Here is a 26745-nt window from a genome sequence, read left to right as displayed (position 1 = left end):
GAAAAGGAGAAATGAAAGGGTTGACCAGCAACCAAGCAGAAATTGCAGGTAAAAGTTGCTTCAAAATTCACTCACTGCAGTGGACAGCGCATTTGTGATGTTGGCATTTGTGCGCCATTCGTCTGTGATTAATAATGTTCTGTCAACATCAACAAAAAGGCATTAGTGCCACAAACGAATATCACAAGTTGATCTTCGATTGTAGATAAAATGAAAAATGAAAACTAAATGTTGTTGCAAAATGGTTATTATTTAAAATGAAATTCAAAACCGTCCAATTCATTTTCGTTTGGTGTTGCGTTTTTGTTCAGTGCTTTGCGTTCCTGAGTAGTTCAAATCGTTTTCTGCTCTGTTCCTTGTTATGGCTGATGTCCCTGACTTACATCTTGTACCAAATTGCTGCGGTGGTATATCCCTTGTTTATGAAGGCAGGGCATATAAATTAAAACGTGCCGGCAAACAGAAATATTGGAGATGCTCGAATCTATGTGTTAAATGTAGTGTGTTTCCTTAGTTATTTATTAAGGGTTAATATATTAATTTATTAAGTTATTAAGTTATTTTGGTACAGAATAAAAAAGGCTGCGGTGCAAATCCCTGTCCCGTTCAGGACAACAAAGGCCGGAGAAGATTTTTTATTGTGGCGGTGTGCATCGAGGCATATACTGGTATTTGCTACGGGTTCCAACATTAGAATGCTGGCAGCCATGCGAACCTGGAGCATGGATGGTACTTTCAAGCTTGTACCACAATGGTATCAACAACTGTTTACCATCCATTGTATTGTATTGTATTGTATTGTATTATATATTTATTGTATTGCACTGTATTCTGTTATTTAGTTTCTTGCTTTTTCGTTGTTTCCGCTTTGTTAATGCTGTTCACTGTTGTTTTTTATTGTTGTTCTTGTTGTTGTTGCTGCTGCTGTTGGCTAGTGAAAAATAAAAATCACTATTTAACTTCTTTTTTGTATTGCTTTTTCTGAATTGTTGCTATCGCATTTGGTATAACGTCACTTTAATACAATAAAATAGAGAACAATGATAAAAATTATTTTCGGGATGCTGATCATGAAAAAGTATGAACTTCACCACAAACAATATATTTAAATAAACAGAATTTCAATGACTAAACTTCAAACAATAAAAATTTTGAATAATAAATATCTCCATTATTAATGTAACGTCACTACTATTAAAGTTGCGTAACCCTTAATGGAATATTTGAACCAATGAAATGAAAAAATATTACAGCTAATCACAATGGAAAGATTTGAATCAATGAGCAATTAGACAAGGAAAACCAATAAGACAACGACCAGGCGGCCCAATAAAATAGCGCGGTCAACGACCAATAAGAGTAACGTTGGACCGGTCTGGACTATCCCTATTCAAGTATTTTTTTCATTAAAAACAATGTAAAATGTTTTGATTGAAAACAAAAAAGAATTTTTACTATGTAATGTAGCACTTGTTAAAATAAGGAAAGTATTTAGCTTTCTTTAATACTAATCATTCCTAGTGTCAGTTCAACAACTGCTGTTTTGGAGAAATTGGCAGTTGTGAATTTTATCTTTCTATTAAAATCATCATTTGCTTAGCAACAGCACATGATAAATATTGCAACTGTTAAATTGTTACTTTTTGAAGTGTTATCCAATGACAGAGAAGTTGAAAACTTTTTATTTCAAAAGCAACGATTGCAACGATGCAAAGCAAAATGAAATTTCTCATGCTTGACCAGCAGATGCAACATTATTATAAATTATACGCAAAATTGTAACAATAAGAAAATTTTGCTATTAAGCTTCAAATTTAAAAATGCTAGTTGCTTTCACTTTGCAATTCTGTTGACTGAAACGGTTATTTGGAAACAGTCATCAATCAAACTTCAATAGAACAGTTGCGTTCTAACATCCGGTAAAGCTGTTTGTTTTCTGAAGATGAAAGTGAAGCTTTCTTCATTTTACCACATTTTCATTTTCTGGGCTTGACTTCTTGCTTTGATTCTTCTCATCTACTATCTTATGGTAGACTATTAGCTGCCGTTTGATTTTAAATGCTCGAAACAACTATAATTTAATATATGAAGGAAGAGTTTACCAGCTGAAGCACACAAATTTTGAAGATAAACAATGGGTTTACGAAGGCGTAAATAATGTTTTATTAAATTATAAATATGCATGATTATGAACAATCATTGACGTTCTTTTTGTAGGTAAAAAGAAGATTCAGGAGTGTAATGCACACGAACTCAAATGTGAATGCTGTGTTGAAATTCGCTCCTCATGTTCATAATTGTACCCCATAGAGCAATATCTTACATAAAATTGAAAAATGTAATCTTAAACGCGAAGCAGCTGAATAAGAAAAGCTTGTTCTACAGATTTATCCCGGCAGCATATCTGCAAATTTGGAAACTACCAGTCGGTTTTCAATATACAGAAAAGTGAATGCTCTAACGAACAGAAGCCAGGCAAAAAGATTTCCCCTGCTGTCAGCAAATGAACATTTTTCCAGTCAGCTAAAAGGCAAAGCCTAAGTGACTGCTTTCGTGGTGTAATGTATATGATCATATTTTAATATTCTGTATTGAAGAAAATTTGAGTCCTATTTGAACATTCTGTCTGAAGTATTGATAGCAGCTTTAAAATTACTCCTGAATAGTACCAGCAGATGTTCACCATTCATATTTTTCTAGAGTGTAAATTAATTTCGCTTGTATAATGTTATACTGTTGGAAAAGATGTTGGAATACTATATTGTAAAATTTTGAATAAATGAATGTTAAAGGCGGCATAGTTACATGTTGTTTGTCCTTCAACCACTTAAACGATAATTTGTGACTTCTAAAACCAGCAACAGAAAATAATTGCGCAAGCTAGTTAAGTTGTTAAACGCCGAAAATAGAAATAAGAAAAAATTGAATTTTTTTACAAATTTCTTCATTATCTCACTGCATTACTGAACAAAAAATATCAAACGCACACAAAAAATAGTTAAAACAATCTGTGCAAAAGCATCTTCAATTTGTGCCTTTGTCGAGTCAGTACATAGAGCATCGCTTCTAAAGAGGAGTAATTTTTACAGACCGCAAAGACAGTCCCAAGATTTGACTGATATCTTCACACACCAGGATACCGGCCAATTCTATATTGCAGCAATGTTCTCCAGATTTATCACTGCCCCTTCATAGGCACCACTTGTCTGAGATACTTCACCCTACCCCGCCAAAGTTGGCGTTTCAGTCCTTACGAGCACTACAGTGTCAAGCTGAAGCTGAATATGCAAATGGCCTGGAATTTCTGCAACGCTGTCTCAAAGTATGTCACCGTCTTTGTCAGGCAGTGAACCCCAGCTAGTGCTCAATTATTGAGCATGCAGAATAATGAGAATGAAAGCCAGAGCGACAGATTTATGCTTGAAGGCTATCAACGAGGATAATTAGCAATGACCATATTTTGGGAGAACACATGCGGTGAGTATTGGGGCACAACTTTATGGAGGAAACTTCAACAGTAAACCAACTTTTGTTGGCTTTCTATTGTTAAGAAAAATAATTTTAAAATACAATAAATCAGTAAATTTATAAGCGCCGATTTTTAATCTAAATGTTCCACATTTCCTTATCATTGAAATACAAATATTGCAACTGCAGTGTTCCGTCAACCCAGTGTCCGTTTACTTTGGAAATTGAGAAAAAGTTTTGCACAATTCGTAAAACTAGATAAACAAATGTTTCTTTATTTATAAATAAAATTGCACATTTTCATTTTTATATTTAAATAAAGCCAAGAATAGAACGCAAAAAACACTGGTCGAAAAACTTAGTAAAGATGAAAAAAAAACTTCGATTTCAAGCAGAATGATTGGAATAGAACGGTCACGCACGCTAAAATTAGAAAAGTATTTCGATGCTAACATTTATTAGTTGCCACATCTGCTTTTAGCTGACAACTGCAGCTGCGGATAATTTGTCAATTGTCTGTTTTCCGTTTATACTGAAATCGCCTTAATCCACTGATCCGTTACGACAAACGTGAACAATTTCCTACAAACGGAAACGCACCATATGCACATAACATTTGAAATTGTAAGTAAACAAGTAATTTATTTGATGAGAGGAACAACTGTTTGGTTGACATCGTTTTGAATAGTATTAATACAGTCAGGTAGAAAAATGTAAATTTCTTTGAAGATGCCAACGGAAAGGACGCTATGCTTGCACCAAACAGAAAAACTGTTAAAGCTTCTTCATTTCACAAGGCAGTCGAAATGACATCTTTAAAAATCCTTAGAATTTGTACGAAAAATGTGAATAATCCACTTCCGTCTGTTGGCATCAAGAAAGTATAATTGGAGCCACAACCAATATTGCATATCAATGAAACGATCAGTTTGCTCTAATTCCCGGATGTTATTAGTAAATGGTTAGCTGCTAAAGAAACATATAAAAATAAATAGTAGCTCACGTGTTAACGTTGGCAAGCTGCTACCCTTATGCATCTTAAAATTACATTAACTGTTGGTGGAGATACAGCCTAAGACGCGTGATCTGTTACCTCTCCGATTAGTCTGAAATGCACCGATACGAAGTGTTGGAATCGTACTGTGAGTTGCAGTAATACCATGACGGTGGAACTAAATTCACTGTATCCACAGGGTATAAGTGCAATGAATTGGTGTGGGAGATGGATTTCTAAGCCTTGCAGCAGAGTCACTGTCCATCTTTTAGATATCTGGCAGTGTGGTGCATATTTGTAATTTGGCGCTTTAATGATAATAAAATAATTCTGAAATTCATAAAACAAGAGTATATTAAAACCTGAATAAAATGCTCAATCATTGCATCAAGCAAACCATGGAACAAACTGAGCATGTTGCGCAGTTAGCGGATTTGTTTCATATTTTTCATCTTTAACGAATGTTATTCATATAAATAAATAACAATTTTTACTTATGATAGTAAAAGATAACAATTTACTTTTTGTTCAAAACATGATTTTTGTGCTTCGATAACTAAAGCAAACAATGAGTTTGCAGTAATTTCCTGATGTTATTGCTAAACGTTAATTGCTGAAGAAGCAATTTAAAATAATCATTTACTTTTCAACGTTGCAACATTTCTCTTATATATTTCTAAAACAGCATTAACCATGGGTACAGATACGGCTGAATGCACGTCATCTGATACCGGTTGAATTAGTAATATGAGCACCGACGTGAAGTGTTCGAACCAGAGTTTGTATTCTATACAAACATTGTGCGTATAATGACGCCAAATTTAGTGAAATTCAGAATTTTTCAGCTTTTACGATGCTCGTTATGTGTTTTATGCTTATAAACTAGCTCTTTGAAGAGCATAAAATAATTTTGAAGTACACGAAACAAATTGTAATTTTAAACCTGAATAAAATGCATAAGCAATAATGCACCAAGCATACAATGCAACAAATTGAACAAGTTGCGCAGGTAACCCGGACTGTTTTTATATTTTTTATCTTTAACAGAGATGATTAATGAATAATTATTAATATAGAAGTAACTGAAAATAATCATCCACTTGTAAACATTGAAGCATTTCTCTTATACATTTTTAAAACAACATTAATCACGGGTACAGATACGGCCGAATGCACGTGATCTGATACCCGTTGAATTTGTGTAATATGAGCACCGACAGGGGCAGTTCATGCTCAAATGCAAATTGTAACACAATTCACATCATCACTCAGTGTCGTTTGAATGCAGTACCAAATGCACAGGAGTGGTACAGTTCTCCGTTTTAAACGGTTTTCAAACCTTCCAGCGTAAAAGCACTGCTCATTTTACAAATCCTTCAGTGTGTTGGATCATCATAAATTATTGTTTTGGTGACCATAAGATAATTTTGAAATTCAAGAGGAAAAGAGTAAAGACTGTATAAAATACAGTAGTAAAGTACACATCGTCCCTTGCAGAAAATTCAGCAAGTCTCGCAGCCAAATAATTTCTTTTACCTTTTTTAAGTTTAACTGAGATCATTTATGTAAATAAATAAAATTACAATTTGTCACTGATGCTAGCAAGCTAAAATGTAACTGGTTTGTTGTTACAAGCATGACTTTTGTGTCGATAATCAAAGCAATGGTATCAGCTTGCAGTAATTTCTCGATGTTATTCATACATCATTTGCTTTTATGGAAGTAATTTAAAATAAACTTCCAGTTGTCAACATTGGAGCACTTCTCTTACATATTTTTATAACAACACTTGCCATGGGTACAGATACGGCCGAATGCACGTGGTCTGATACCGGTTGAATTAGTAATATGAGCACCGACACGAAGTGTTCGTTGCAGAGTTTGTATTGTGTCCAAACAGTGTATCAATCACTCATCACACAGAGATGTTTAGCCGAAAAACAAAGCATTTTTTTGTTTTTACGATGCTCGTTATGTGTTTTATGCTTATAAGTTCGCGCTTTGAAGAGAGAGCATAAAATAATTTTGAAGTTCACGAAAGAAGTTGTAATTTTAAACCTGAATAAAATGCATAAGCAATAATGCACCAAGCATACAATGCAATTGAAACGGCCGGCTTCAGTGGATCCGAGGCCAGTAACAGACGTTTATGATGAGCTGGAAAGCATTGTTCCCACTACCTAAGATACTGCCGTTTATTTTCTATCATGGGATCGGGCTCGAAACACAATGTACTACAGCCGTGCCCAGAGATATCCACGACTTCTGGCCAGGCCACAGGATCTGCGATTCTGGCCATCGACAAGCGAATCACTGCTGGGCAAACAATGACAAAATCCGGTGCACTATCATTGCTTGTGTTTTCTATTTCATTCATTTGCTGTACAGTTTGTTTTATTTGCATGCCTTTGCAGCGGACACGGACCGAGCTAATGAGATTTTTCCTCCAGAAAATGAAGACGAAGAAAACTGAAGCTACCATATGAAGAATAAGACATGAAGATCGGAGGAGGAGTACGGTAGTTGGTGTTTACATCGTCGTCGATCCTGGTTTCCGATTGTCTAATAAAGTATATACTCATTGCTTGTTGTTTTGTTGTCGCAATGCCATCAGGAAAGCGCGAGACAGAACGGAAGGGAAATGCACCAGTCAATACCGGCCCGTCGCCAAATAGCGATGGACGCGTCAATAACCCGGTGGAAGAAGCGGACGAGCCTGCTCGAGGTAGCGGCCCGTTACACCTTGTATATTGTATTACAGTTCATGCTACTGAATGAAGCATTAAGTCCCAAAGATTGACCAATTCTATGTTGACACCAAACATATTTTCTGGTTAATGGCTTCCCGCATAAATAATATCACACACTACAACTTTAACTCTATGCAAGATCATATCTAACTTCACAAAGTCGCCATGCCACATAAACCCGAATAGACGCTCTCATATTTTCCAGGGTGGATTTCTGATTAATGCAAATGAAAAAGTCATTTTGCTTAAATTTCATTAAAACAATTTATTAATGAAAATTATAATTTTGTCAAATAAGTACGTTTGAAAACTATTTAATTTTTTTAAATTAGATTAAAAACAGAGCTTTGAACTGAATCATAAAATTGACCAATAATAAAAACAAATATTTAACAAATAGAACGCATTACAGTAACAACCAATGAAATTCAGATTCAAAAAATGGTGGAGTTCTGTTAGGGAAATTGGCTTAAACCCAGATTTCTTTCTACAGTTGGAATATATTATATTTACACTTATTACATATATTATTTATTTTTATTTTATCATTTATTCAAACCTGAAAATAATATACGGTAGCACATTGGACATAGACTGTTTATAATCTTTTTCTGGAATGGAGCGGAATGCACTCAAAACTTTAATCAAGCAGTGCATTTTGGAAGAAAATAATAAGCTGGTTAAGCTTCGCAAATTGAAAAATGCTTGTGAAGAAGACGATACCGCAGTGCAAGTGCATAAGCTATTCATGCAAATGGTACGATCTGCGAGAAAATCTTCTCGGCCCAATATACTAAATGCGATCGACTTTCTCTTCAGAGAATGCTGCAAATTTAGATCAAAAATGCTATCTCATTTGAGGGTAATGCTATACTGATTGTTATCAATAATGTTTTGGTTAAATCCTTTATTAAGTGCATTTTATATAATTTATTTCCCTTAAAATATCCCTTTGTCTGTGTAATGAATGTAGCAGTAAATGGAGGTACTAATTAAGATGGCATATATTAGTTTATTATCAGAAGTTTAAATAATTTCCACATTTTAGGAATTCGTTTTTCGAACAGTACCGCTAAAAAGGAGACAAGATTATCTTCCTAGAGTAGTAGATGATGATCAGCAAAAATTTTCTTGCCAGGTTTTGGAAGTATTGAAAAAGTGGATTGGTGAATTTGGAAGTAGTAATGTTGAGCTGCAACTTTTGGAAGATTTTTTATCTTATAATGTTCACGTCAGTTTATTAAATTTTGGTTAGCAATTCAAATTAATATTGAAAATTGTTTTTTAGAGTCTCTTGCAAAATGTTGGCGCATCTAACTTTCCCATTAGTAATTCTCAATGCAATTTTATGCCTAACTTAAGAGTGATGAAGAAGATGTGTTCTGAATTTGAAGGTGGACATTTTTATTTTATTTATTTGTTGTAAATTTATGCCAATCTTAAGCAACTTTTATAGAGGTACAAACGTACATACATAACCATTTATATTTTTACGTACTCATATTTATTTATTTATTCATATTTATATTTAATTATTTATTTAAATAAAGTAATAATATTAGAAAAACATTCAAAAGTTTAATGCTTTTCAGTGTGTATGCAGTAATGTAGTTATTTTTAGAAGTTGAGCCTGAAATTGCAAGTACGCTGAATGAATTGGAAAATGCTTTGCATTCTCTGTTTCCTTTGGTTGAATGCTGCACCAGTGGTACTGCCTCCGTAACACCAAGCTGCTCTACCGATGATAATTTATTAATTTCATCGGGAAAAGATACGCCGGTGCGCATAAAAATTTCTCTTGATAAACCCTCTCTACAGCGCACACCAGAAAATAGTAACACTATCAAAAGAGCCAAAGAAAGCTATTTACGAATTTGTCGTGAATTTCTTCCCCCAATGGGACGTTGGAATCGTGTTTTAAGCCACTCACGTCACAATGCAATTATTCTGAGGGAGAATTCTTTCAGTTCATTTGAATCTATTCGAAATCGTCTCAGTAGTCTGTTAGAACGTATACAGTTAGCGAAGCGTAAATTTGAGGATATTCACTTTGATGAAGATATTATGATAGACTCTGACGAATCTGATTTTGAAGAAGTGATTTAATGCGCAAAAGGACATAAAAGGAATGCGATGTACAGTTTACACTGAAACCTAGAATCAGTTTTAAATGCTGTTAAATTTTTTTCCAGTGAAGGTGAAGATATTTTCGTCTTCGAAAAGGTGCTTGATTAATAAATGAATGTTCGTTGTTCATTTACATTTTAGTTTTTTGTCATTAAACAGTTCTTCGAATGGCATATTTAAAATGTCAAATCAAACTTGAAAATAGTTCTGTTCATTTAAATACATGATGTTAAAATTTACTGAAAGTGAATTAAAAGTAAATTCCGAATGATTTTATAAAGCGAATGTGAATTTCACAAACAGAAGTGTTACAATTTATAAATTTTCATTTTTTTAAATATTCATTTATATTCTTTAAAAAATACTGAACAAATTCTTCATTACATAAAGCAGTCTAAATAAAAATATAAGATTTTTAAAGACAACTCGCTCATCATCCAAAATATTTATTTTCCAATTCATGAATATTAAGATTTCAATTAAGCAACGCTGCTGGCATTCGCTGCAATTCTTGGCCATAAATCTGCGCATTCCTTTGCCACAGGACCAGTTATAGCAGAGCCTAAAATATTCACAATTGATTGTGTAATTAAAATTTACAAAACAATTACTTTACTGTTCTGTTATTTTATCAAGTAAATCATGCAAGCAATCAAGAATTAAAAGAAATCGCACCTTTCATTTCGCCTTTGTTGTTAACGATGACCCCAGCGTTGTCTTCAAAATACACAACAGTTCCATCTTTACGTCGATATGGCTTACGCTGCCTAATGACTACCGCTTGCATTACTAAAAATACTGTTGCAACAAATAAAGTATAAAGAAGCGAGGCAAAAACCTTTTTTCCTCAATTCTGGCTTTCCTTTTTTTACTGAAACGACGACCATGTCGCCAACAGCCGCAGCCGGAAGACGATTCAAACGGCCACGAATGCCATACACTGCAATCACATAAAGGTTTTTGGCGCCTAAATTGTACTAAGATGAAGCAACGAAAAGCAGGTGAGGCGCAATGAAAAAACACGAACGAAAGTTATCAGTTATTTATTGTCTGAATAATTTCATAAAATAACATCCTTTAAAACTAAACATAAGCATAATTTAATATAAGATTTTGAAAATGACGTCAATTGTTCAACAGAAAATTGAAAAATACAAGCATAAAACGTTAAAAACAAACCTGAGTTATCAGCGCAGTTAATAACAGCCCCAACAGGAAGACCATGAGCAATACGAAATTTCGAACCGGAAGCACCACCTCTTCCTTAAAAATTTTAATTACAAATTTATTCTTTTGTAAAAGAGAAAATTTATACCTCTTTTCGACATTTTGTTCAGAACAATTATACCGTTAACAATACTACAGTAACTAACTTTTCAGCTTCAAAACTCAAGTACAAGTACAGTATAGTTTTACAAAGTCAATTCAGTTAAGTTTCCTATAGTTCAGACAGTGTTAAATTAATACATTTACAAAATTCAATTATATTATGAAAATTATTTTAAAGTAATTAAATTTCTATAAAATAGTAAAAATTTATTAAATTTACACTGCAAAGTTTCATCGTGTAATCACTAACTGTAATTAAGATGCGTTATTTTTTTAAGTTTAAGATGTTTGAAATTTTCAATTATTATTATTATTATTATTATTGAATGTATTGCATTCAATGTACTGTAATCCAAATTATTTATTTTTTAAAGCTTCCCGTAATACTATCAGCTAAAATGTATTAAAGAAAAAAGTTATAGCTTACATTTGCCTTAATAAAATATCAAAATTGTTAATAAATTTAAATAACTATGTAGTTTCAATTAATTTCACAAATATTTGTATTATTAATTGAACGTGATTTACATGATTGGTTACTGTAGTAAATATAAGAATTTTATGATCTTTTTGACAATCTTTAAAGTTTGTTATTGTAACTTTATTATTAATAATGGAGAATAAAATTGTTGCAGACGCTAAGGTTCAAAGTGAGTTGCAGCATGCGGTGATATCAGCACTTGAAAATGAGGTAGATGCCGAATTGGCTCGCTTGGAGAATTTAGATGATGAGGTTTTGCAGCAGTATCGCCAAAAAAGATTACAAGAACTGAAAGCGGAAGAAAAAGAAAGAGAGGTTATAAATTTGTATATTAAACATTATATTTGGTTTAAAAAATATTTTTGATAATGTTCAACTTATGTTACTAATTATTATTATTACTAATTATCAAAATTATTATTTATTTATATTTTAAAAACTAGTTTCTGCAAATGTTTTCTATGAATTTTAATTGGTAAATTAAAAGTTATTTTTAGATGACATATGTAAATACATCAGCTTCTTGTTTTGCTGTTCAAAATGAACCATTTTCTAAATGTTCAGAACTAAACTTTGTTAAATAAGCATCAGTGTTATTATATGTTCAGATTTTATAATTTCATTGCATTTTTAATTTTATACTTTATTTTCTTCGAGTAATTTAAATAGTGAATTGGTCTGAAAGTTATACTGATGTAAGTCAGAGCTGTTTTATGACAATTTGTGAAAGATTAAAGATTATTCTTAACAGCTATATAAAATTTGTAAATGTTGATTGCTTCCTTTTGGATGTGATTTTGATTTTAGAACTGGCGACTGTGTAGACATGGCGAATATACTGAAGTATCTGAACGCGAACTTTTTGATTTCGGCAATCGTTCCAAACGTTTCATAGTTCATTTTTATCGTGACTCGACAATGCGCTGCAAAATACTTGATAAGCATTTGCAAATATTGGCAGCGAAGCACATAGAATCAAAGTTCTGCAAACTAAATGTGGAAAAATCAGATTATATTGTTAAAAAGTTAAATATTTTTGTTATTCCTACGCTGGCGCTTTTCTTACACGGAAAAGCAGTCTTTTATATCCGTGGCTTTGACGAATTTGGTGGCACCGACGATTTTACTACTGAAACAGTTGAAGCAGTGCTGGCAGAGAGGAATTTGATTTTTTCTACTGACGGAACGCACGGCTTTACAAAACAATTAGCAAAAACAAAAATGGCTCCAAGAAGTATTCGAAGCGGCACTAATTATGGTGATAGTGATAGCGAATAAATTACAATGATTTTTTATTCTCTCAAAGAATGCATTAGTTTATTTTAAATTTATTACAGTAAAACAATTCAGAAAGTGTGTTTTTATTTTTTGCAATTGTACGGTTGATAGCCGTATACTTTTACCTCTGTACTTTGAAATTTGGGCTGTTTGTTTTTTATTTAGTGAAACTTTATTTTCTGTTTTTTTCCATGTTTTAATGCAGATTTGTTCTTCTCCAATGTCTGCTTCTGTGAATATGATTGGAGGGAATCAGCGAAAGAAGAAAAATCGAAAAAATCGTCATGAAAAGTTACTGGAAACGCTTGAGAAGGCCGTTTTGGGTGGAAAACTGGGGTCTTTAGATGATTTGGATGCAATCGCTGCGAGCGATGATATTGTAAATTGATAATTTTTCAAAGTAATTTATGTGCTTGTTATTAGAAAGTTTTTTTATTTTAGGATGAAGATTCGCTGTTAGTTCCCACAACATCTGAACGTGAACGAGCAGTTGTGATGGACGATTCGGAAGAGCGAAATTCAGCTTGGGTAGATGAGGATGATTTGGATAAGTATGTTTTGTTTAACTGAAAAGCTTTGAAGCTTTACTGAATTTTTGTTCAATAAAGGGTAAATCTGCTGGACCAACCAGCACGTCTTGTCAATAAGATGCACATAAGAGGAGAAACGGAATTTGGTGGTGAGGCCTACTCTGAGCGCCTGAAGCGAACTTTTGAGAAAGTCACGCATACGAAAACATGTCCTGCATGGGCCAGTAATGTCAAAAGAAAGCGTAGATCATCGGACAACGAAGGTGAATTTATAGCGAGTATATGGAAAATTTCATGGTCATCAATATTAATATTTATTCAGAGTCAAGTGAAGATGAAGCAGATGTATTTGTGCGTTCAACTGGAAAATGTCTCGGGAAAACGGAAGTGCTTTTGTCGAAAAAACTCTCTTGCAAACGACTTCGTGATTTGATCTTTGAAGAGGGAAAGCAGAAAAGAAATGTAAATGTTTAAAGCAGTGCAAGATTTTAAGCTGTGCATTTATTTTTCTTCCTTCTAGTCTTTTGTACATAGCGTAGAATTTCACAGGGAATCGCAGGTGTTGCTTGTTTCAAAGAGAGGCAGTGAAATCAACTTATACCAAGTAATTGATTTTTAAATGATTTTCTACTTGTAAACGTTGAACACGGTGAGCTTTTGATTTACAGATTGATGGCAAAGAGAATAATTCATTGCATCGGGCAACTTTTGAGCAATATACAGTGGACAAGGCGCATTTCTCTGCAGATGGTGGATGGATTATTGTTGGTAGTGCTCTGTATGATCATTTTTATTATTTTGATATGCACGCAGGAAAAATTGTCAAAGTTCGACCAATAAATGGTAACGATTACTGATATTTTTTTATGCTTTTCTATTTGAATGATGAATGAAACAATTTTCAGGTGTGACTAAATCGAAAGAAAATTGTGAATTTTTGCCCTCACCAGACGGAAAAGTTATTGCATTATTTGGCAGATGGGGTCAGATATATGTGGTGTCAGCGAGGGTATTTGGAATTATTTATTTTTTCAATGAATCATCAGTTATAATGAAAATGTTATCAGACTTTCGAACTGATGTGGACGTTGAAGTTAAATGATTCTGTCAGGTCGGCTGCGTTTTCTTCGGACGGGTCGCATTTGTATACGTACAGCAAAGACGGGAATGTGTACATCTGGGACATGGCCATGCAGAATTATTTTCAAAAGTTTCCTGATTCTGGTTGCGTCAGTGGTTTGAGTATTGCAATATCTCAGAACAGCAATTATTTGGCTTGCGGGTAAGATTTAGACGGATTTATTTTTATTTTTTTCACATTTTATTTTTATTTAAAACCAGATCTTCAGTGGGTGTGGTCAATCTGTATTCCGCTGAATCTGCGTTGCAGACCGCTCAACCGAAACTGCTGAAGGGAATTTCAAATTTAACCACTGCAGCAGATTTGTTGCGTTTCAATGGCAGTTCAGAAATATTAGCTATGGGCAGTTCAAAGAAGCCGAATGCATTGAAATTGGTAAAGAAAAAAAAATAAATTTATGCTCAGTTTTGTAATAAATTGAAAAGTTTCAAAATTTAGCTGCACGTCCAGTCGAAAACAGTTTTTGAAAATTTTCCAATGAGTACTTGTAAACTGGGAAATGTAAAATGTGTCGACTTTTCTCCGAACGGTGGTTACATGTGCGTTGGTAACAATTCTGGACGTGCAATGCTGTTTCGTATGCTTCATTATGAAAGCTACTGATGTATAGTTGTTTTCACTATGGAAATGTTAAGAAAATAAAGATATTTGTTGATTTTTGTTGAAACAACAGCAATGCATGAAAACAATAAACAGTTTAATGTATCAACCAGAAAATAACGAGTAACAACAACGGCAACGTGTAAAGCGAAATAGGAGAACATTGTGCAGTGCTTGAAGCGGAACAAAATTGTTCTGCACTTAATGACCACAGTGACTGTCCGACCAGACTGTTTGGAGTATAGCAAAATGTACTGTTCCATTTGGAAACATGTTCGGCGAAATGATCCGGCTCATCCGTGGTGCGCAGATGATCCAGCCAATCTGCGACCCACCGCATGGAACAGTCGCAGTGGATTGGATTATTTCTCAGATCAATGTCTTGTAGAACAGTTCCGTGACTGTTCACTGTCGGCAGTCGGCTCGTTGAAAATGGATTCACTGTACGCAGTCGATTTTCACTCAAATCAAGATAGAGATGCTTTATGTGGTTGAGTGTGGAAAAAAACTGCGGAGGCAGGTAGAACAATTGACTGTTCGTAATTGCCAGTTTCACTTTATAACCTCTGAGGCTCTTGAAAGCGTTCAATGTAATTTGTTTAATATTGGAACCTTGAAGATGTAGACTGCGCAATAGCCGTGTGTCGAAGTTGGCCAGTTGGTTGTCCAAAGTTTGATTGGACAATTGGATGCGGAGCGTTTTCAACCCAGGCAACACTGCTAGCAGTTCGTCGAGTTGGAAAAATCCACTCTGTACAACTTTACCCACGTCGTACATTTGAAACTCTTTCAAATTGACCAGCGACGAAAAAGCCGGCTTGTAGACGTCTCGAATTTCGTACATGTGATGACAGTGGAACGTTTCCAATTTTGGCAACGCACGAATCATCTGGTCGGTAAATTCGACCATCGGATTGTAACTGACATTCAGCACTTTCAAATTGGTCAACAAGTTCAACATCGACGCAGGCAATTGGCGCAATCGATTTCGGCTCACGTCCAACGTTTGCAATTTTTGCAGCGTGGCTTTGTCGGCGGCGATGTCGAAACTGGTGATTTGATTGTTGGACAAATTCAAACATTTCACCGCACGTCCAGCGAAATTGGGCACTGAATACAGGCCCGTGTCGGCGAGATTGACCGACTCGAGTGAATGGCTGAGATCGCGGAACGCGTTTGGGTGCCATTCGTCGATGGGATTTTCACTCAGGTCCAATATCCGTAATTTGTGCAAACTTTTGAAAGCCGCTTCGGATACCAGTTGCACGCGGTTGGCACGCAGTAGAAGCTGGCTCAAATTACGCAACCCTTCGAACTGTGTCGATTCGACGCTTTCGATTCGATTGTCACTCAGATCCAACGATGCCAAACTGCCGTGCAACGACGCCAGTGCCGCTTGGGGTACTTCAGTCAAACGATTGCCGGCTAAGTTCAACTCGACCACGTTGTTTTCACCGAAACAAGAACCGTCGAGTCGATTCAGCTCATTGCGGCTCACATCCAGAAGGTTGATTCGATTCAACCCCTCAAAAGTGCCCTTTTTCACTTGTTTCAGTTGGTTGTCGCCCAACAGCAACGTGTGGACTTTCGGCATTGAACCGAAACCGTCCGGATGTAAACTGATCAAGCTGTTTTTGGTCAAGTCCAAATATTCGAGTCTGGGCATGTCGGCGAATACGGTCTCGTGGATAAATTGCAATTGGTTGTTTTTCAAATTCAAATTTACCAAAGTTTGTTTCAAATGATCCAAAAATTGGACGTGGCGTAGCTTGTTGTGGGACAAGTCGAGTGAACGTAAATTTTGAACGTGGCGCAAAAATTGCGAATCGAATTCGTGGAATTCGTTGTACGCCAAATCCAACGTTTCCAAGCCGAGCACGTGGACAAATGCGTCCAAAGCGATCGTTGCAAGTCGATTGTTTCTCAGCGACAAATATTCCAACCTGGGCAAATTGAAAAAGCATCCCTCACTGGTGTAGTTGATTTGATTGCTGTCCAAATTTACAATTCGAAGATTGGACAAATTTGCAAACGTGTACATTTGCAGTGTAGTCAGTTTGTTGCCTTGCAACTGGACAACGTCCAACGCGAACAAGTCGTGAAACGCTTTCGATGCTAAAAAGGTGATTCGGTTGAAGGCCAAATTTATGGATTTCAACGATTTGAAATTTCGACCCGGAAATGTGTTCTGCGAAATGGCATGGATTAAATTGTGCGTCAAACTGATTCGTTCCATCGAGCCTAGTTGTTCAATTTGTCCCGTTGGCAGAGTTCGTATTCGATTTCGATCCAAGATCAAATAGCGCAGCTTAACTATTGGACGCAGTGCCAGGGCTGGGAACGAATCGAGCAGATTTTTTTCCAGTGACAAACTTTCCAGCGTTGGAAGGTGATGGAAAAAATTGCTCGATATGTGCTCTATGTTGTTGTGGGACAAGTCGACGTAGACCAACATCGGCATGTAAATGAAAACTCCGGGATCAGCCAAGCAGCGAATCTGATTGCCGGCTAAATTAAGCCTGACCGTGCTGGCCGGACGTTTCTCATTTTGACCGAATGCTTGTTTGTGCAGTTCAGCAATGTTGTTGCTGGACAGGTCCAAGTTTTCCAATTTTCCAAAACTGGCAGCAATTTGAGTCAAATAATTGTGCGAAATAAGCAATTCTTTGAGCATATTACCGTTGTTGGGCAGAATGTCATCGCTGCCCAGTGTGTTCAATTTGTTGGAACTGAGATTCAAGCTGGCAAGCACTTTCAATACAGACAGCGCTTCAGGAACGGTACTGAGTTCGTTCTCTTCGAGTGAAATTTTGCTCAACGAATGGGCAACGGTGAACAGCGATTTGATTGGCAAGAATCCGACCCGATTGTAGGACAAATCCAGCGTCTGCAAAGTGGCGACCCCTTGCAAAAATTCACTGTGCACTTTTTGAATAGCATTGCGAGACAGATCCAACTTGTTGATTTGTTGAAACGCTGAAAAGCACGCCGCTGGCAGTGTTCGAATTTTGTTGCTGCTCAAATTTATCGACACATTCCCATTGGAGACGGTCGACACGTACGACTGTAAGTGGTCAATGCTGTTCCCTTCTAAATCTATCATTTGTAGATCTTTCAGACCTTCAAACGCTTCATACGGTATGCTTTGCAGCATGTTTCCTTTCAAACTGATGTACCTGAAATTGATTTTATAAGCTAATAGCTTTTTTTTCGAAAAAAAATATAAATAATGTTCCGTTCAATATTATTGGTTCATTTACCAAATTGTGTACGGTAATGAATGTGCTTCCATGTGATGAATACGATTGTGACTGAGTGTCAGTACTTGCAAATCCAAACTGACGAACGCATCCGATGGAATTGAATCAATCAAATTACCATCCAGGTAAAGATAGCGAAGATTTCGCAAATTTGAATTCTAAATTACATTTATTAGAAAAAAAAATTTTTCTTCTCAAAGTACATTATTTTTCTTTGATAGCTGAAATTGCTGAAAATGTGTTCTAAACATGGAAAAAAAATCAAATTAAGATTATTTTCAAACATAGATTTTATTGTAATTCTGAAAATGACTGCTTGTGATTATTATAATTTGTATAACATTACATTGAGATTTTTTCAATTCAACAACTAATAAATTAATATTCAAAGCGCATTCAGTATTCAATTCTGCTTGAAATACAATCTTCTCTGGGTTTTTCAACTCGATACAATTGTTTCTTTGGCATAAATCCTATGTTTTCCATTTGCTGTTTCAGTTTCTTTTCTGAAGAATTGCCACAAGAAACAGCTGTGCAATCAATTGAAAGGGCGACGTGTTGATTTCACGCCACTGTGATCGGATAACTTGAGAGTTCAATCATAACAATTGTGATAAACCTGTGCGGATACGGAAATTCCTACTTATTTCAGTTTATATGAGATAAATAAACAAAGTTTTATTTACTTTATTCATCAAGAAATGTTCGTTTAATTCCAAAGATTACCTTTAAATAAATAAATGTACATTGGTTTTTGTACTTTTTGATGTAAAGTTCATACTCAGCAGGACAATGCAATATTAAAATAGAATTAATAAAATTCGATTATGGATATGCTGAATAAATAACAAAATGATTATATATTGCGTGGATTTTTGCTTTCATTTTTATTAATATATTAAATTTTATCATTATTTAAATAGATTCATTATCCATTTCTTAAAAACTATGTAAATGCTTATCGAAATGTTATTCAATCATCGGCTTTACAATGAGCAAATAATGGCAATAACATTCAATACAAAGAAGAATTACAATTAGTAAAATTAATGAAGTGAAAGCATCAATTTTAAACTGTTCAACCTGCAAATCTATAAATAGAAAATTTTGCTTTAGTTAGTTTTTAATTTTTAAAGTGAATTAATTCAACAACCTGCGCATAATGAAGAATGCCTTTTTAATATAAATTTTGCAAAGAAAATAACTTTTTTGCAACTGATGAAATATTTAAGTAATAAAGATTTTATCGAAAATAACCTGATGATAAATTCTGTTTTAAAAGTTGATGAAAGTGACATCCGTCATTTTATTGATGTGATTTATCAAGCATGATACAATGTTAACGTGGGAAACATTTCACGATGAGACAAATTCGTCCATTTTCTTATGCTTTGCTATCCTTATCTTTATTTTGAAGCAAAAATAATTCTTTTTAATTACTTTTTTTAATGTAAACTGTTTTGTCAAGCTGCCCTTTAATGAAAAATTGAGCACATTAATAGAATGCATAAACAACAATCTTTGCATGCGCATTTATCATAATGTTAAATAATTTAAAGTAAAAAACTAATTTTATATTATATTTATTTTATAAATGGTTTGTTTTATTCATAAGTTCAGAATAAGTTGGAGATGTAGAGAACAGATGAAGATGCAATGTAAAATTTTCTAAATTCTAAGTGAAAAAATTTTCTTTAGATTTTGAATTTTATATTATATAATAAAAGCAAGTAAATTTCTATAAATTAAATTATTCAATCAAGAAGGCATAGCATTTTTTAAAATAAAATTTACCTTAAATATTCCAGCTTCAATCACATCAATTTTGTTGTTTTTCAAATTTAAATAACGCAGCTGCTGCAACTGACTGAGCTGTCGGGCAGGAATGCGGCTTAATTCATTATTGTCCAGTAGTAGCTGATATAGCTTTTGTTCAAGTCCTCGAAACGCATTCACGTTGATCGAGTCGATTTTATTATTGCTCAAATCCAAAACTTGAATACTCTGCTCTCTGAATGCATCGTAAGTCAAAAACATCAGCTGACTGTTGATCACACTCAACGAAGTCATGTGCAGTTCAGTTTTTTCGACCGACGGAACAGCCGGTACTGTAATCCATGGAACCGCGTGACAGTTAACTTTGAACGAGTCTACAGTGAGACGAACACAGTCGCAAGCTGTCCACACAGATCTGGAATTTTCGTCTCCATCAAATCGACATACCGACACCGACACTTTCGACAAGCAATACACAACCAAGATAAATAGTGGATTTACTAGCATGCTGCTTTGTAATTGAGGTAAAGCGCAACCGCTGCCGAGGTTCGCTCCGGAACCATCGATTGCGTTTAGCCAATGCCAGTCAGATGCAGAATTTTGAAGCTTTTTGTAGAAAAGCCATCTTCAAAGCCAAACTGCTTCTGGGATGCAGAAACAACTGACAGCTGCGTGTTGTTCATTCTCCAAGACGTACACTAACCATTAGTTATTGGTCAGCTGTCGGCTTTCATTTCAGGTAGGCGTTCGAAAAATGGCCTGCCAAAAGCGGCTGTCGTTTTCCACGCGTGGTGTCTCAATTACGCTTCTTGGACCACATACGACCACTCCAACCAATCATAATTATACCTTTTTTTATTTAAAAAATTTTGTCTTTTCCGAAATTTAGCTTTCATTTAACAAAATGATTCGCATCATTTTTCTCTATATTATTTGTTCATTTGTTCTTGGTGTTTTGTATAAATATTTTTATTTCTCAAAGAAATAGATAAATGGAAGCATTTAAAGTATTTTAAAAAGTAATAAAAAACAATTTTCTGTATGTTTTAATTTTTCAAAAGTTGTTCAAGCGTAATGTAGTTGGAAAATTAATTTCACATTGATTTAACAATTGCACTGATAATTATTATCTTGGCTCTAAGCTTTCTTCAGTTCTCATAATCTACTTTTTTGTATAACAGATGTATATAATTTTATGTAGTGTAGCAAATATTAAAAGCTTGCAGCTGAAAAAGCATTATTTTCTGCATAATTCAAGAATGCGTTCAAATGTTTTTTGTCAACTATTTATGGTGAAAGCTCAAGCTGAAGCATTGCACTGTTCTCTAGCATAATTATTGGTGAAGCTCTGAAGTTAAAATGAAAAAATGAATATTGCAGGATTTTTGTTTTAAGTTAAAAATTTAATTAGATAAATTAATGTTTATTTAAATGTTTATCCAGAGAAAAGCTGTCTAGTGTTGAATGCGTGAAAATAATTTATCAGGATACTTTCCACTATTTGACTTTTGAATTATTTTAAGAACATTAATTTGCATTTTATGGCTTTATTATTTAAATTTATGCATGATGTTCATTCATTTATTTAGTTTTTTTATTATTTTAATTTATAACTTTAACCGTTTAAATTAAGTTTAAATTAATTAGTAAACATTAATAATAATTAATTTGAATTTTACGTGCGTTCGGATTGCACAGTGATTGCAGTGATAATTCGATACATGCTGTTACATTTTATTGCTGTCCTAAATTTTGAAACTGTCAAAAGACGATGTTATTTATTCAGTGTATCATTTAAAATTAACGGCAATTTATTAAATGTTATTTGCATCAGTAAACAAAATAGATAATTCATTTTAAATACTATATAATACTGTGTTCTGTATATTTATAATATTTTTTAAGCGAAACGACGTTTTCTCTGTTAGCAGTTTTAATATTAGCTTTTACGCAATAAATATTGCTTTTTTACTTTTGAAATTTTTTGCTAATTTGTATAAATGCATTGCGAGAAAAAAGCGACATTGGTGATTTTTTTCCCAAACCACGTGCAAAGCGGAGGCTTCAAAAAAATTTTGGAAATAACGTCTGCTTGCTTACGTTAAGCGAATCTGCCGTCCTTCAGCTTAGCACATGCATTAAATTCCTTGGAGTCCGTTAGCTTGGCTGGCGTTTGTGTGTAAATTTTGTTTGATTTATTGGAAATTGTAAAGGAAAAACTTATTTCCGACTTTAATTTTTAACTGATTAGCAATTGGAGCGTTGAACAGCAGCAGCTCAGTGCGTTGCATCTGTCTTCGAAGGCAAAAGCATCCCTCTGGATAAATGTCAATGCTCCAAATGAGAAATGTTTTCAGCAGCAGAGGAAGAAATAAATTCTATCAGAATTGTATTTTCTGAACGCTATTTAAAGCAATTTGAGTGATAAAAGCAAACCAGCCGCGGTGGCAGATACAGAGACAAAATGCCACAAGTAGAAGTGTATCCTTGTAAATGTAGTGGAAATGACGGCATGACGAAGTTTTGTGAAATTACAACATTTCACGGCCTGCGTGATTGGCATAACGCGGATCGATTTTATCTGCGAGTCATTTGGACTGTAGTTTTGATTGGCGCTTTGTCAGCAGTCGCTTTTGGGTGCTATTCAATTTTGAACGAGTACATATCATCACCGTTGGCGATCAGTTATTTGGTGAAAGAAGCGGACGAAGATGTTCACGTTCCTGATGTCATTGTTTGTCCTTTGAATCGTTTCAACGGTAAATATCTGAAAGAGAAAAACGTCTCCGACTCTTTAGCCTGGTATATGCAACTGTCTTTCGGCCTTGCTACAAAGCATCCGTACATGAGAAAGTTTATGATTGAAAACATTTTATCAAAAACAGAAACTCTCAAAGTAGAAGCACAGCAAATGCTGGACCGACTTGGTATGAGCTTTGAAATGTTCGTCCAAGAAGCCAGCTTCAAGTGCAGCGATGTGCTTATTCAATGTCAAGGACCGCAAGGAATTTTCAGCTGTTGCTATGACAGCAGCAATGCAACATTGATGACTTTTGCGGGGAACTGTTTTCGTATTCCTGGTGTACTGCAACAGCTGCCCGGTTATGGAATGGGAATAAGCGTTGTTGTGCACTTGCCAAAAGATGATTTTCACATTGCACCGAATAATTTCAACAGCGATGGCATTTTGGTAAAACTGGCAGAAAGAGGTACAGAAATTGGCCACGATATGACATTTATTCCAACTGGTAGCTATGCGTTGCTACCACTGAGGGTAATTTTCATTTTAAACTTGAAAAATGATTTATCCAGTTTAAAATATTTATTACAATTCACTAATTATGGTGAGAAAATCAGCTTTTCTATACGCTGTTTAAAGCCAAGTTCAATTTGTTTATTTTCAAATGTAAAAAGCTTTACTACTTCATAATTGTTTCTTTTTTTCACTTTTTAAACTGCTTTTCCATTTTAAATTGAAGTGTCACCTGTTGTATTTTGTTTTTTCACTTAAGCACTGGCATTTGCTATTTTTTTGAATACTTTTCCAACACCAATGACCAATTTGATTTATTTTATTACTGTTAAAGTTAAAGAAAAAGTCACATAAAAAATTACCTGTTAATTTATTATTAAAGTTGTATTCCAGTTAAACGGTGAGAAAACACGATGGGAAAGAAATCAATTATTTGTCATTGATAGAACATTGCCAAGTGTCGGTTTTTTTTACTTCGTATCTTTGCAGAGTTGATCAAATAAAATCTTGCACTGATGGAAATTTAGCCTCTGTTGACAAATTATGCTCCAATGAGGATTGGCAACTCTTAATGATCATGAGACGTTATATATCATTTTATAAATTTGTGCAGTTTTATCTTAAAAAATTTAAATAGTTTATTATCATTATATCCATAGGCAATGCGAATATATATATATATGTACATTACAGTAGTTTGATTACAGTTAAATTTTGTACTGTATTTGTTTATAGATCATTTTACAAAAAAGCTTGGCATTCATTTTTATAGTTATTTGCTGAATAGTCATGATCTGTATAAATATTTTTTAATTATTTTTTTCATTATTAATTATAATTAACAAACTTATTATAATTAGTGTTTTTCTTCTATCAGGCAACAAAATATGACTTCATCAACAATCCACCGTATTTTGAATGCAAGCCGGATGATCCAAGCTATGGAAGGGTGAGTTGCTTTGACGACTGCATTTATACAGTTGCGGAGAAGAAGTGCAACTGCAGTCATGTTGCGTTGGGAAGTCAGAGAAGATATCCACCCTGTGATACGGATCAGTTTTTGAATTGTCTTCAAGTAGAACTAATAAAGCAGCTGAAAGAGCAGTGGGAGGAAATTTTCAACATCTGCCGAAGCCGTTGCTTATTGCAATGTGTTCGTACTCAGTACACTGCACAGGTTTCATATTTAAAATTTCCAATTGACGAAACTCGACGTTTTGTCGAGTCGGATGAACAATGGGAAGAGATGAAAAATTCAATCGTTTTGGACATCTATTTTGAACGTCTCGGTTTCACTTTGATCAAGCATTACCCTTCAATGACAGAGCAAGGATTTTTGGCCAATATTGGAGGTCAATATTCCTTATGGCTTGGTGGCTCATTTTTGACTCTCGTCCAGTTAATTTTGTTCATAACACGATGCATATGGGACCAGTTGATTTCTAAATGTCCTATTACAAATTCCAAAAGACTAGCTAACGTATCACACGCATTTTTATTCAAAACTGAAAAAATAAACCGCTAATTGTCAATATTCTGGCGTTGAATTATATTTTAAAGCAATTGCAAAAATTATCAAATTTGTTATTATATAATATCCTCTTTTGAAGTAATTTTAAAAAATTAATAATTTCTTCGACGGAAAAATAAGATTTTAAAATTTTCCCATTCAAACTGTTTTTATAAAATTTTAAATTTTAAATGCTATTAAAACGGACTTGTTACCTCATTTTGCCAGATTGTCATTTTTAAATATTAAGAGTAAAGTACATAATTTAAACTGATTTATTTTTCCCATTTGCAGTTGTTTATTAAATATCAAATGAAAATACAAATTGATTAAGCTTTAGTGATTCCAAGATTTTTAGAACGGATTCATTTTTACACATTTAAAGGCAACTATATAAACTATTTTACCAAAATAACATGCTGATTTTCCATTCTAAACAGAATTTAAGTATATATGTCATAAATGTTATTAAGGTTTGAATGATATGACGCTAAAAATGCAATTTATAACAAAAGAATTTTAAAAATAAACAAACACACATGCATATAAATAATATGTATTGCACCATGACAATATTCTAGATTAAAATTAAAGTAATAATAAATAGGTATTTATTTTAAATGTTAATCATATTTTAAATGTTTTTTGCTTTTTCTAAATGCAGCTTCACGTATTCGAATTTGTCTTCAATAAAATTAAATTCAAATGACAGGATTTCATTTAAAGTTTATTAAATATTTATAAACTGTTTTTTTATTTAAATTTCTGACAAGTACTAGTTTAGTGAAATCATAATTTCATCATTTTTCATGAGCAATTAATGTAAATTTCATAGACCGAACTTTTATTAATTTTTACTTTTTAATATTATATGCAATATTTAATTTTAGCACGGTCCCACTTCAGATGTTCATAAATTTTACCATTTTGCCCCTTTTAAAAGTGGTCCAAAGTTGCAAATATTAATTATTTGATGATACTTTTAAAAGATTTCTGTCATATTACATACTTTAAACGAGCTATACTTTTTAACACAATTCCGGAATATTAATTCAACAATTGAATTAAAAGAGTAACAGTGCTGAATAATAAATTTTGATGAAGATAATACCAACAACACAATTTTAAATTTACATGTTCAAAAAATTACCAAGCAGCTTCAGTTCATAAAGATGAATTGGTTTAGATTCAGATTGATTTCACAAACTATAACAAAAAGCAGCATTCCAGAGAGAGAGTACGAATGAAAAGTTTGAGATTCAGATTTCAAAGTTGACAATAAAATAACTTTCAGTTTGATCAAAAATGCAATAAGCTGTGCATGAATGAAATGTTGCGCGTTGTTTTGTCAAACTGAAAAGCAAAAAAGAAATTTTTGCTTGGACAAAGCTGAACTGCTTCAAACACAGTTGCAGCTTTTGTCCAATTAGCTGACAAATAGCTGAAAATAACAAATTTCAAATAATGCAACAACAATACAATTCGCAATGGCAAACAGTGACTAATTTGTGTGGTACAGTGTAAAGTGAGATGAAAAATTTCAGCTTGAAAGTGAAAATTATTACAACACATTGGAAGTGAATGAATGGACGCAAAGCAAAACTGGCTCAACACGTTGGTTTCAGCTTGTTGCTTGTTTTAGTTTAAATTTTAGTTGGGTTTTAGTTTTGCCCCCTGAACGACCAGTGCAAACTAAACAACGCTGGAATATAATTTTCAAGCTGACGTTGCAAGCAGTACGGCTTCCACATACGCATCACACGCACACACACACACGCATACACATACACAGCTGGCACACATGTTTGTTAAGCATAATATGCATTGTTTGAAGGGGAAGTTTCAAACGTACGTCTGTCGACTCTGAGCTAAACACGTTTGCTAGTAAGTTTCACTGAGGAAGCATATTCTATGCAGCTTAAAATAAAATAACAACGTCAGCTGCTTGAAACTGCTTTTCTGCCTCTCAGAAGATAGGAAGAAAAATTTTTGAAACTCGGTTGTAAAGCAAAAGCAGTGTCAGTTGGCCTAGTGGAATAGTCTTGCAAACGCACATATTATTGAAACTATTTCATCGCTTCGTCAGCCAACAACTCACTTACTGCTTGTTGTTGTTGTCGTTCCTTCGTCACTCTCTCGTCTCCCTCCCATCTACAGCATGGTAAGTTGGAAAAAACTTTTACTTTACTTAAAATCATGCTTATATCAGTTAATTATTTATAATAATGTTTTCTTTTAATATTTAATA

General features: G+C 34.0%; 8 protein-coding genes across 8 annotated transcripts; 5 read left to right on the top strand and 3 right to left on the bottom strand.

The window, feature by feature from the left end:
* Positions 1-4419: 4419 nt before the first annotated feature.
* Tsp_01676 (conserved hypothetical protein) lies at positions 4420-5693 on the bottom strand. Its single transcript, XM_003377455.1, has 4 exons — positions 5615-5693; positions 5155-5249; positions 4562-4792; positions 4420-4437 (listed from the first exon to the last, which is right to left on the bottom strand). Exons 1-4 carry the CDS (start codon positions 5691-5693, stop codon positions 4420-4422), a joined length of 423 nt encoding a protein of 140 aa, XP_003377503.1.
* Positions 5694-6669: 976 nt separating this feature from the next.
* On the top strand, positions 6670-9318 carry Tsp_01677 (conserved hypothetical protein). Its single transcript, XM_003377454.1, has 3 exons — positions 6670-6849; positions 8261-8462; positions 8834-9318. The coding sequence occupies exons 1-3, from the start codon at positions 6670-6672 to the stop codon at positions 9316-9318; spliced, it is 867 nt and encodes a 288-aa protein (XP_003377502.1).
* A 500-nt stretch (positions 9319-9818) lies between these two features.
* Tsp_01678 (60S ribosomal protein L23) lies at positions 9819-12049 on the bottom strand. The gene is made up of 5 exons (XM_003377453.1): positions 11989-12049; positions 10519-10602; positions 10178-10279; positions 10015-10128; positions 9819-9901 (listed from the first exon to the last, which is right to left on the bottom strand). The coding sequence occupies exons 1-5, from the start codon at positions 12047-12049 to the stop codon at positions 9819-9821; spliced, it is 444 nt and encodes a 147-aa protein (XP_003377501.1).
* Positions 12050-12647: 598 nt separating this feature from the next.
* On the top strand, positions 12648-13814 carry Tsp_01679 (U3 small nucleolar RNA-associated protein 18-like protein). The gene is made up of 5 exons (XM_003377452.1): positions 12648-12806; positions 12869-12978; positions 13036-13220; positions 13280-13419; positions 13626-13814. Exons 1-5 carry the CDS (start codon positions 12648-12650, stop codon positions 13812-13814), a joined length of 783 nt encoding a protein of 260 aa, XP_003377500.1.
* A 1133-nt stretch (positions 13815-14947) lies between these two features.
* Tsp_01680 (hypothetical protein) lies at positions 14948-15496 on the top strand. The gene is made up of 2 exons (XM_003377451.1): positions 14948-15188; positions 15318-15496. Exons 1-2 carry the CDS (start codon positions 14948-14950, stop codon positions 15494-15496), a joined length of 420 nt encoding a protein of 139 aa, XP_003377499.1.
* Positions 15497-15851: 355 nt separating this feature from the next.
* Tsp_01681 (hypothetical protein) lies at positions 15852-16654 on the top strand. The gene is made up of 5 exons (XM_003377450.1): positions 15852-15908; positions 15944-16205; positions 16254-16312; positions 16356-16400; positions 16430-16654. Exons 1-5 carry the CDS (start codon positions 15852-15854, stop codon positions 16652-16654), a joined length of 648 nt encoding a protein of 215 aa, XP_003377498.1.
* Positions 16655-17954: 1300 nt separating this feature from the next.
* Positions 17955-20417, bottom strand: Tsp_01682 (putative leucine Rich repeat-containing domain protein). The gene is given in 4 exon segments (XM_003377449.1): positions 17955-18116; positions 18994-19041; positions 19753-20359; positions 20374-20417. The coding sequence occupies 4 exon segments, from the start codon at positions 20415-20417 to the stop codon at positions 17955-17957; spliced, it is 861 nt and encodes a 286-aa protein (XP_003377497.1).
* A 1781-nt stretch (positions 20418-22198) lies between these two features.
* On the top strand, positions 22199-24433 carry Tsp_01683 (amiloride-sensitive sodium channel family protein). Its single transcript, XM_003377448.1, has 3 exons — positions 22199-23008; positions 23865-24339; positions 24387-24433. The coding sequence occupies exons 1-3, from the start codon at positions 22199-22201 to the stop codon at positions 24431-24433; spliced, it is 1332 nt and encodes a 443-aa protein (XP_003377496.1).
* Positions 24434-26745: the final 2312 nt, after the last annotated feature.

This window comes from Trichinella spiralis (assembly GCF_000181795.1).
Source record: "Trichinella spiralis strain ISS 195 chromosome Unknown Scfld4, whole genome shotgun sequence".
NCBI classification, from domain to species: domain Eukaryota; kingdom Metazoa; phylum Nematoda; class Enoplea; order Trichinellida; family Trichinellidae; genus Trichinella; species Trichinella spiralis.
The sequence above is the reverse complement of the archived record's forward strand: the minus strand, read 5'-3'. Positions and strand labels throughout refer to the sequence as shown.